Below are 12,033 nucleotides of genomic sequence, written 5' to 3' on the forward strand. Positions count from 1 at the left end.
CACAAAGTCTGTGCTGCTCCAGTGACTCCAAACTGCTGCAGAGTGCTGACCACGAGGCACCTTTTTACCTTTTTCAGGCCAGGCTTTAAATAAGTGGGTTGGATTCAGCTGTCCAGGAAATGCTCTCAAAGAGTCTAAGCATGCAAATGCCTCTCACCGATGGGAGGCAAATGTAGGGAGAGGAGAAGGCACTGCAGGGGAATCAGGAACCAAGGATTCCTAAATGGACAGAAAATCTGCCTCTGTGCTTACTCATCTGCAGCCTCTGACAGCCAGGGAGAACAGCAGAGACCATCTGCACATAAATAACTCTGTTGTCACAGCATCCTCAGTGTTCAGGCACCTCCTTCGATATTTGCAGTGACTGTGGAGCTAAAAGGAACAGCACCAGACCTGTGGGAGTCTCATCTTCCAGGAACTGCATCAAGAGACTAAGGAGCCCCACAGCACCCCATATAACACTTACTTTTAGGCAATGAAATTAATTTTTATTCTTTTTAATAAAAAAAAAAAATAAAGTCCTTTTCTTATGGAATGGTGTAAAGCAGACCTGTGGAAAAAATTGGGGGGGAAATCAATAGAAAGGAAGACTCACATTTTGGTTTTTTTCCACTCATGTACTTGGTTGTTTTCAGATTTTTTTTTTTTTTTAACCAAACTCTTTGTTTCCTTTAGAGTTTGGAAGCACTGGAATCCTAGCTGTGACGCCTTAGGAACATTTGTAGAGCTCAGTTCAGTTGGAGAGGCTTTATGTATCACATGTGCGATCCTGGAGCAGAACCCAAACCATAAAACAAGGCAATCTCACATGAGCACAGCCCTCCCAAGTACAAAGTTCTCCTTCCTTAAGGATTTAATACTCTGCACTGGACAGACATTAAATGTGCAGCATGAGACAACTGCAGAGCACTCTCTATTTCTTCCATTTACCTTCAGTGATCATATTTACTGAGGAGTCACTGCAACAACTTGAATACTTTCTTGTCTTTAAATAGATCAACTATAAACCAGAAAAGAAATGGACAACAAAATGAAAGTCAAAGAAAACCAGCAGTATCTCTTTAATTTCAATATAAAGTTACACAGCTTAATGATCCACTTATTTGTAAGAGAAGGAAACAGAAATTGATGCTATTATTTCCCCTCAGAAAATCTAAAGGAGGCATCCAAGCAATTCCCATTGTAATTGAATCAAGTCCTCTTCATGACATCAGAGGTACAACACTGAAGCCAGGCTCCCAAAATGTCCCACTGCCAATGAAGCTGAGAACAATGTGGGGGTTTAGAACCAGGCCTTTGGACTGGCTCCACTTATTTTTTAAAGTGGAGTCTGTAGGGGAGTACATGTGAAAATAAACCAGACTAGTCTTCTTCCCAAACACTACGCCTCAAACTACAAATCTGGTATAACACTGGCACAGAACTGGGATAATACTGTCATAATTATTAGTTCAAGTTTCCGTGGAGTTCTTGAATAATGGAGCATCGTTTGCTTTCATGTTTACCTCAGGTTAGTGTAGTTCTGCATGACTGAAGTTACAAACTAGGTCAACACACAAACTTCTCAACATTTCAGAAATGACAGAGAAGAAACAAGGCATGTAAAAAACAGAAGAGCAATTTTGCTATAATTGAAACACAAAAGCTCATAGAGAAATTTCTGTTGCTCCTTCTGATGGGATAAACAGGAGCAGTGGAATTCAGTTTGGATCCACATGAAACATCCTTCACCATATCAGTGCTCTGGCACCTTTCTGTGCTACCTCTGCCACTTAGTACATTTTCCAACTCGCTTACACCAGGCTTAAAACTGGGAGTAGTATTTACACCACACCTGCACTGTACTCATGAACCTCTTCTACACTTACCTATGCACCCTCCAGGGCTTTAATGCCAGCTGCTCCTGACCCCCCTTCCTGTTGCTCTGCTCTATTCTGTAAAATGCCCTGTCATCCAACTCTTCCACAGCATGAAGAAACACTTAATAGCCAGCATGAAATAATACGAAAATGGAAATAAAATTTCACAAGGCACAACTTGTGAGCCTGAGACACGAATTTGTTTCCAGGGCAATAGCTGTTTTTCAGCAGATACTCACTCTTTTGCAAGGCAGTTGCATAACAGCACAAAACTGCAACTTTTCCTTATGTCAGTGGGCTCTTCTGCCAGGAAAGGATCATGAAAATTCCTGCCCCAGCTAATATCTCTGATAATAGAACAACTGGCAACTGAAGCATGGTACAGCCAAACTGAAACTATTTGCCTGGACACTTGAAATCAGTTTGTGTGGTTCCAGGCTTCAAGGAACTCAGAAAAACAACTTAGAGGCACCATAGATTAATAGCAAAATCTCCCTACAGAATACAGATAAAAGTTCAATCCAAACACCTATTAGTTCTCACATTCTGTGTGACTCCTTGCAATATGAAAATGGGAATATCCCAGCAAGGCAGGTACTGAGGGAGGTACTGAGCAGAAATCCAACCACAGAGGTCTGGTTATTTACATAACACCCACTCAGAACTGTGCTCTTCAATAAAAAGCCTCTGAGTCTCCGGGCAAAGCAAGGTGGATTGCAAGGGGTGAAAAGAAAATGGTGATTTCAGTGTGAGCTGGAAGGGAAGGTGTGTCCAGGAATTAAGAGGTGGGCTGTGCACCTAGGAGGCTGAAGACAAGGTCACTGTCACTGGAGCACTGAAACTCACATTTGCATTTTAAATACCATCACAGGTAAATATTATGCCAGAGTCCATTCTTCAAACTGATTTATTTTACACCACAATGAATTATCCCTCTAAAAAAAACATTACATCTACACACAGGCTTCTGCTACATAAATAATTAGGGAGGAAAGGCATTGATTCCAGAATGATACCAAAATATGTAAAAATACCCTTATTAGCATCACTACAAACATCTAATACTTGCTGTTACAAAAGAGAGACATTTATTAGCAATACTGCAAGTATCTAATACTTGGAATTAGAAGACTTTTGAAATTAGTTTCTTGCTGAAATTTTACTTTTCCTTCTTGAATGTTCTAGAAGGGCCATATTCAAATAGGATCGGTGCCTTTCTTGTTAACACTGGATTAGAGGAAACTAAGTGCAAACAATTTTCTTGGCCTCATTGGCATTGCAGACTTCTCTCTTTAGTTACCAGCTGACCACGCATCATAAACAAATTTTGCTGCTACTGTGTCTTCAACTGCCATCCCTGAAAAAGAATTGAAGTTATTCTCAAACAGTTATTCAGCTGTACAAATAATTTTGCTTCAGAAGGGAACAGGAAGACTCAGGAGATTATCTAACTGGACAGGAACAGGAATTATTTCCCATCCCGAACACCTGCAGTGTTACATTCAAAGCCCACAGCCACCACGTGGTGATGGGTGTGCTGTAAGAAGCTAATGTCACAGTAGGAATCTAATTTTCAGTGTTCATATCACAACTGGGCCCTTCTGGAGATGTCATGTAGCTCAGAGCAGGACAATTCATCCCCAGTGCCACCCTTTCCCAGAGCCCAGCCCCACAGGACACTGTCACATTGTCCCAGGTCAGACAGACCCCACGGGAGGAACAGCAGGGCAGTCGGGCTGCAGCTCTGCTCATAAATGCTGCACTCATGTCTTGAACAACTGTGAAATGGAAAATGGACTTCCATTGTTTGCCTGCTTTCCTATCACTTTTCATTACATCAGTCCTGCTAGATAAATAAGAAGGGAAATAAAAAGGGGAAATGCAAATCACAGTGTACTTTCTTGTGGACAGTGCGCTGCCACAGCGGTTCTGAAGATGATCAGCAGCTTTCCCACGCATGGGGGACCTAATAAAGAACAAGGCATTGTTTTCTGTCAGACTTGGACACAGGAGGGGCTGTTCTTACCCAATGATTTAAACACTGTTGTTTTCTCAGGCAGGGCTGGCTTTGTACCCTTCAATACCTCCCCCAGCTCAGCAAAAATCTCCGCCTGTGAAAGAAATACATATTTATACAAAAACATCATACTCATACATACATTAGGAGGAAAAGAAAGCCTTTTCTTCTGAGTGACTTCAAAAGAAAGAACTCCTCCAGTGCTGCATCCCAAAACTGATTACTTTCCATGGTGAAGCAGATCAACATTCAGACAAATTATATAGAAACTGGACAGAAATCAGAGGAGCAGAATGGTTTTCAAAGAAAAACAGCTGGCAGACTTTCCTCAGCCACCACAGTTTTTTTACAGTGGCTAGCTTGTTACTTGTCCAACAAAACACATGGGATTCCACACACATTACCATATCTGGAGCTCTTATGTTAAACCTCAAAAGTGTAAATCATATTTATTGTGTAGACACATTAAAAGAGAAAAAGAAAACCCCATTGAACCTCAAAGAGTCCCTGCTGGCAAATCTGTGCAGATCATTGTCTGCTTGGCTTGTGTGGTCCATTCTTTGGGCTGGTCCATTCAGTGTCAATCACACTGAAATCTCATGGGAAGAAAGTCACAGGTTTTAATAAATAGATTTGAAGAATATTTGTGATAACCAAACACTGCAGGAAATGTAGGTCTTTCAACAGCAATACATTGTTCTCATCAAAAGGCAATGCTGAAAACATGCTACTGAAATGTGGTGTCATAATGGTAGATACAGAGGCTGCATGGTTTGGTCACAGACAGAGCAGTTACAACTTGAAACCAGTTTATCTTTCACCCCCTGCCTAGAAAGTGCTAACAATTACATTTGATGCCCTAAAGGTTTCAGTACAGGACATCATCAATACCAACTCATTTCAAATGCAAGCCAACAGCCCAACAAAAATAAAGCCCATCATTTCAGAAAGCCTTACCCCTGATAAAATAACATCTCCTGATTCTGTAAGAGCAGCTTCTCTGGAATCCACAAACAGAACAGAATTCTTCATCAGCTCATCATCCAGTTCTCTCCAGTCTGGTCTGCTTGCTCCAACAGCTAAAGCAACAAAACTGATTAACTCAGGAGCAATGTTTAAAACAAATTCAAACCACATTTTGATCAAAAGACACATGTGAAGTAAATATCAACACTATTATGGAAATATAATATACAAAAATTCCAGTGTTAACCTCGGAGAAATAGTGATTGATAGTACAACAAACATTCAAGATTTGGTATGTCATAAAAATATCCTTGTCAGAAGAGTCTGAGTAGCTGAGGCAAAAGAAAGTCTTCTCCCTTTGTCTGTTATCTCTTATACCCTTGTTTTCTCAGATCATTACCAAATTAATTTTACACACCTTTATTAGATTATCACTTACCCAGAGAAACTGAAAACAAATCACGGAGCTTAATTTTTTATATACAGCACCAAGATCATTATCAATTTGTTATGGGCTTAAAAAACAAGCAAACAAGAAACCCAACAAAAACTAAAAGGACTACCCACTTATACTGTATTCAGATTATTTTTACGTGTCCAACTGTTAAGGAAAAATAAATTTGCATTTGTTAAATTTGCATTTGTTGCTCAAATGCCTCATCAAACAGTAGAAATGCCTCAATGATGGGTAAAAAAAGGCAAGGAAAGGAGAGAGGTCTTTGTGTCTGTGTCGCCTCAGTGACTGTGGACCTTAATTGATTTTGCTGTATTTCTGGCTTCCATGCCATCACACAACACAGACAACAACTTTCAATGACAAAGGACTAAATCGAGTTTGAAAAATTGGTAGGATGCTGCTGGAATGTGGGACCTTTCTTTAAATTGTTCCCTTTGAGAACTTGCTTTTGTCTTACTACCATGCTATCTAGGAAGTGCAAAAGGTCATCTGAACAAGGCCCACAGTTAATAAAAATAAACAAACAGAGGCACATCCAGAGACTCCAAACAATAGTGTGGCAACATCATTACAAGGCAGGCAACAAAAAAGAGCACCCCTCCAAACCTCACTATAATTAGAGGTTAAATTATGATGTTCTTAACTCAGTTATTGCATCTTCATAACTCAAGTAAAAAAAGTGAATTAGTGTGATCATGCCCAAAAGAAACAAATACAGGAAACTACAAAATTGGTGGAAGAAAAGATGACACCACCAGGGCAATGTAACAATGAGCAGCAACTACCTAGAAGTAAAAACATTTGTGTAAGTTATTTAAATGAGGAGCAAGGTGAGAACAATGACAACATGAGGGCAAAGATGATGCACCATTAAGAGAAAAGAGCATACGGGAAAAGAACAAATCCCACGCTCTAGCAAGAATCCCCTGCTGGATTATGCAGGCATTCTGGCTCCAGGAGGACAGGGCTGGGAAAAGTGGTCCTCACTAAAGAGGAGAAGTCTAAACATAAAGAACATTCATTCCAGCAGGAGAACTGCTCTTCAGCAGCTGGTGATGCCAAACAGTGCTAACAAACACCTGCTGTACACAATGGCTGTCTCTGTGAGCCTCGCTTGAAAAGACAAACGGAGCCAAAAGTTTGGGAGAGCAGAAGCAGCAGGGAGAATCTCTCACTTTGTTCATTACTTCTTATTATATACTTTTAGCAAGGTGACCATGGATTGGAGAGTGGTATTCCCACCTCTCAACCACATTGGTCAAAGGGGCTGTTACACAACCTCCCCTTCTCTTGGAGAAGGAATTCCAAACAATGGCAATATTTACAAAACATGATCTTCTTGTCTACATGAACGAGCGCGAGAAGGTGCACACTTCTACTTTAGTATGAAGGCTCAGCAAACCAGGAGAATGTCACGGTGACACAATGGCAAGAGAACACACCGTTGATGTGGGCACCTGGCTTCACCCAGTCCCCAAACAGGATGGGAGCCGTGGCCATGGTGACTGTCACGATGACATCGGCGCCGGTCACGGCCTCCTGCGCGGAGGCGCAGACGCGCACGGGGCCGCGCACGGCGCCCGCGAACCGCTCCGCCCGCTCCCGCGTGCGGTTCCACACCCTCACCTGCAGCAGGAAAACAAGGACGGATTAACCTGGAGAACTTCTCCTTGCTCAAACAGAACTCTTCATTTGTCAGTACACAGTTAAACGTTTCCTAAAGGTTGGGGTTTTTTTCCACTTTAATGTTGGTATACAAGCGAGTAAATTTCATGAGTGTTCAGCTGCATTTGAATGTCCGTTTTGTGAGGCCAGAATAACATCTCCTTGTAGAGCTGTTCTTATAAAATGCAAATATTTCTGGAAAATACATTTAAGGGAAAGTCACAAAAAGCTTATCCAAGTATGGCATATACAGTAGGATCTTCTCAGACAAAAAGCTATCTGAAACAACTTCGATTCTAACCTTTTTTTTTTCTTTTTAAATACCAACATTTGAGCAAGAAATTCTTGCTTCTCCAACTACTCTTGGGTTCTGGGGAAACAGAACCAAAATATGATTAACCTTAACTTTTATGGTGGATTAACCATGGCTGGATACCAGGTACTCACAAAACTTTCATCGATCCCCTCCCCAGCAGCACAGGGAAGAGAATATAAGGTGGAAAAATATGTGGGTCAAGATAAAGGCAGTTTAACAGAGCAGAAACAAATGTTGGAGAGACAGCCTTGATGCTGTGTGGGCACTGCTCAGAAGTAGCCAAAACACTGAGGTGATATCAGAACCCTTGAGCTGCCAGTGCACAGCACTGTGAGGGCTGCTCTGGGGAACAGGAACTCCCTCCCAGCCTGACCTGATACAGCTTCACTGGCTGTACTTTTTTAATAATGAATCCTGCAACATAACAGAGAAAAAAAAATAAATGTATCCTCTTAAGATGTGTCTGTTACCTCTTTAAATGTGAACAGTTCTGTGAAGATATCATAATGGCTGTATGCTTGAACACCAGCTCCCAAAATGCACAGCACTTCTGAAAAAGCTGGCATTAACAACTGAAGAGTATCAGAAATAAAAAACCAAAAGAAAATATGTAAGGACAATATATTAACAGCTATTACATATATATCAAAATACTTCGAAAGAAAGCAGTATTATTAGTCCTTTTAAATAACAAAAAAGTATATAAGCAAATATTCAATAATCACTATATATATATTGGTCTTTTTTTTAAATGCAAAAGCAAGCATCAGTAGCACCAAAGCACATCTTGGCTTAATTCCAGTGCTGAATTGTCTGACTCGAGATTCACATTTAAGATGCAACAGCATGAACAACAAGTTCTGGGGCCTCATCACACTCCAATATTAACACACCTTTGTGGCTGATTAAGTGTATAACTACAGTGCTGATGTTCTGCACTAGCTGAAAACAGGGCTCAGAATCCCAAAAACCATCAGTGCTGAGAGTGGCAGCTGCACAGGCAAACTGGTCCTGGCAGCTCCACACTAATCCACCTCTTTGAATTCTTTTTCCATCTCTTTTATGAAGCCATAAATCACACCACAAGCATATCTTGGCATTGCAAGATCCGTAATACACAAACATTGTAAAAGCAGGGATGGTTCTGAGGAACAAATAATAAAACTCAATTCTGGCTTTCTGGTTTTGTTCTTTTCTGTGATTCACTTGGCAAAGGGGAAGACAGAGCTGCTGGAGTCCAGCCCTAATCTATCCTTGTGGCTTGCTTGTGCATTTGCTGTGGCCACTCACTCCTGCCTGAAAAACTTTAGAACTGTCTAGGCTCTCAAGGTTTATTCTGCTGCAAACAAACAGAAAACAATCTCATTGAGCCCATTTTTCAGTAATAAGAATTTGTTTCAATGTGCCTTTTAAAGACTGTGAAGCACTGATTTCAAAGGCCCTTTGCATGGGAGCATGGATCTTTGAAAAACAAATGCCATAAAGAAGACAAAATGACAAACACAAGCTAAACTCAAACACTCCTGAAAATTTCCAAAACAACAGATGACAATGAAGGATCTGATCTTGAAGTACCTTCAGCAGCCAAGCTCCTTTGAAGCCAGCAGGGACTGCATAAAACCCACCAGAGCTGACCAAACACAGAATGGCCAAAATGAATGAGGTAACCCCCTGTCCAAGGAGCTCATTGTAAATCACTCTGTCCTTTGGTTCAGGACGAGCTCTTGGGGACAGGTCCTTCACCCAATTTTATGCCAGTGTAGCTCCCTTGCCATGGATAGAGTCACCCTGGCATGAAGACTGCCCCTAACAAAATGCTGAGATCAGCCTTCATTCTGATGCAAAGCTGAGGAGGGACAAACAACAGTATTTTTCAGCTCTGGCCCTCTTCTTATTGCCTCAGCCTTTGAGGTGAGGGATAAAAACCTGCTGTGCAATGCATGGTCACTTGCTCTCTTCCTTCTGTTAGCAGCCCAACCAAAAACAGCTTTTAAAAAAGAATCACAAAACAATTTCCAACTGAAATTGAACTGATATGAAGCAACACACAGCCAGATACACCTCACCTGTCTTTAGACACTGAAGTTCATGGCCATGGTTAGGGACAGTCATCTGGACACCTTCCAGTGACAACAGAGACACTGACAGACACTTTTGGACAAGTTATCCATCTATACTGGGCATCATCTATCTTTAGAGAAATGAAAATATGCTTTTTCCCCTCTTTTTACATGTCCAGTGCAGCCCACCTGTCCTGACAGCAGAAGGCATCTATCTAAATAAAATTCAATATATCACCACAGCTACATCGTCCAAAGCTATAAAGGGACATGTTAGCACACACACAAAAGAAAGAAAATACAGCAAAAGACAGCTCAGTAAATTCCTAGAAGAGGGTGCAATAGAAGCCACAAAAATATAGCTCAGGTTTCTTCTTCAATCACACACTGTTAAAGCCAGACATGACTGACTCGAAACAGTGAGTTTAAGTTTTCCCTGAAAGTGCATACGTTACAATAAATTTCATTTACAGCTATATTGGATGAAAAGCCATTTGCATCATTCCTTCTAGTTATTTTATAGCTCCAAGCCCCACTTAGAGAACAGAAGACACACCTTGGTAGCAATGGCAGAAACTGCAGCTGTTCGTTTTGCTGTAATGACACTGCCATCCAGGACCTTTAAAAAAATTCAAACAGACTGAAGTGAACAATGAAAATTAATGAATATCAAACAATTTCATACAATCTGTGAATGATGTGATATTACAGATAGAAAAGATATGCACATGTAGAAATTGGCAACTATTATTACAGCAACCACAAACCATACAAAGCCATGTTTAAACTGGGCAGATTCCCTGTTTATTCCAGTTGTTCCATATCACTCCATCAGCACAAAAGGAGCAAAAATGGTCAGAGAAGAGCCACCTCTCATTCACCCAGCTCCTGCTGCACTGCACTTCCCTTGCTCTCCAGCACAGGGAACACATGGATATGACTCCAATATTCTGCACCCCAGGAAGACCAGGGCCCAGTGCAAGCTGGCAGTGGTTCTCCAGTCTGCACTGTCCTGGGTGCAGGGTGTGACAGGGAACCATGGAATTCCTCAAATGTGTATCACACATGGGACACTCTTGCCTCAATGTCCAATAACTACTGCATACATATTAATTATGAGGCAAAAAACCCAAGAGGTTTGGTAGAAGAACCCGAGATAGTTTTCTTGGCCAGTTTTGTCCCGTTAATAAATCATTAGCAATAATGTGCAATGCAAATCATCACTATTCTTTTAAAAATTCCTTTAATTCTTTAAATAAAGAAAAAGTAATCAGACTGAATACTACTCCCTGCAATGCAAATTCTGAATCTCTTTCAGCTTGAGACTTATGATGGTTCCAGATCCATTCCCTACCTAGCAAGCTGGGGGATATTTTTACTTTCAAATGCAAGATAAACTTCTAATAATTTTTCTCTTCCAGTTACCCTCTGAGCTATCAGTAAATAGCACAGCACGTATAGTTTAACAGAAGCGAAAATAGGCAGCTTTAGGCCAAATCCTGTTGGCAAACTCATGCCAATTGACACCAGCTCCAGCTTCCAAGAAGCAAAAGCGAGAACTGATAGCACGAGCAGAGACGAACGCAGCACACACGACACTTACAGCTTTCAAAGTACCATTGCTGGGCTCAAACAGCAGCACAGTCGCTTGGTGAGAAGGCACAGAGGAGTCCTTCAGGTGCTCGTAAAAAGTCACCAACTTGGTCGTCAGCGCATCGTCTGCAGCACTGTACGCGGGCATGACTCCAAGGTACCTCGGGGGAGAATTACCTGCGTTATCACGGGAGCTCGTACCAGCGGACTGCGACCGTCACGCCACTACCGGCCGGTTAATCCGTAACCCGGTACCAAGGGCGTTTTCTGGAGCTCCAGATGCGCCCACCCGGTCCCTTCCCCGCCGCGAGTGCGGCCCCCGTTGCCGCTGTCCCCGCTGGATGCCCCGCACGCCGCGGTGGCCCCGCCGTGCGCTCACCCGCCGTGCCGGGGCACGGGCAGCACGGTGCGCACCGGCTGCACCACCCCGCCCGCCGCGCCCGCCGAGAAGTCGGCCAGGGCGGTCTCCAGCGCCGGCAGCAGGAGGCTGGCGCGGTGCAGGTGCTTCTCCACCTCCTCGGCGCCGATGAACACGGGCGGCGTCGAGCCCATGGCGACAGCCGGGCGGACGGCACAGGCTAGGATGGAACGGGACGGGATGACCGGACTCCGAGAGTGCGACACGGCGCGCCGCCCGCGCCGCTGCTAAGAACTCGGCGGGGCGGCCCCGCGGAACCGCCCCGCCGGTCCCGGCTCCGCCTCCGCGCCCCACGCCCCTCACGGGCGCGGCGGACACCCCGCGATGTCCGCACTACCATCCTGCTCGGGGGCGGCCCCGGCGCGCCGGGCGTTGCCGTACCCGCAGGCACCGCCGCGCTCCCGCCTCACCCAGGCAGCGCTCGGGGGGAAAGCGGCTGCGAACTCCACGGAACGACCCTGACACAGGCTGGGCACAGACACCCCGGGACCCCGCGTCCCGAGGGACAGCCGCCAGCGGGACCCCGCGCCCAGAGGCCGTCCCGGAGAGCCATTCCCGGGGCACATTCCCGAGGGAGCGTCGCCTCCGGGACCCGGCGCGCCGCGGGGTGTCACGGCCCCCGGTGCCCGGGAGGGGGCGACACGCCGCGGAGGCGCACGGCCCGCGGTGCCCGCGCGGTGGC

General features: G+C 44.0%; 1 protein-coding gene across 1 annotated transcript; it reads right to left on the reverse strand.

Moving 5' to 3' along the window:
* Positions 1 to 2,748: 2,748 nt before the first annotated feature.
* On the reverse strand, positions 2,749 to 11,492 carry CRYM (crystallin mu). Its single transcript, XM_063414136.1, has 8 exons — positions 11,313 to 11,492; positions 10,944 to 11,094; positions 9,897 to 9,959; positions 7,751 to 7,852; positions 6,742 to 6,925; positions 4,834 to 4,955; positions 3,886 to 3,970; positions 2,749 to 3,216 (listed from the first exon to the last, which is right to left on the reverse strand). The coding sequence occupies exons 1-8, from the start codon at positions 11,483 to 11,485 to the stop codon at positions 3,152 to 3,154; spliced, it is 945 nt and encodes a 314-aa protein (XP_063270206.1). The 5' UTR covers positions 11,486 to 11,492; the 3' UTR covers positions 2,749 to 3,151.
* Between the last annotated feature and the right edge of the window lie 541 nt (positions 11,493 to 12,033).

This window comes from Prinia subflava, chromosome 17 (assembly GCF_021018805.1).
Source record: "Prinia subflava isolate CZ2003 ecotype Zambia chromosome 17, Cam_Psub_1.2, whole genome shotgun sequence".
In the NCBI taxonomy this organism is placed as follows: domain Eukaryota; kingdom Metazoa; phylum Chordata; class Aves; order Passeriformes; family Cisticolidae; genus Prinia; species Prinia subflava.

Excerpts from the sequence above, each read along its gene's own strand:
- CRYM (XM_063414136.1), bottom strand. The coding sequence starts at position 11,485 with ATGGGCTCGACGCCGCCCGTGTTCATCGGCGCCGAGGAGGTGGAGAAG. Across the intron at positions 3,971-4,833 it reads GAGATGTTATTTTATCAGGG|GCGGAGATTTTTGCTGAGCT; the intron begins GTAAGGCTTTCT and ends TTTCTTTCACAG. Across the intron at positions 3,217-3,885 it reads AACAGTGTTTAAATCATTGG|GGATGGCAGTTGAAGACACA; the intron begins GTAAGAACAGCC and ends ATTCTTTTTCAG.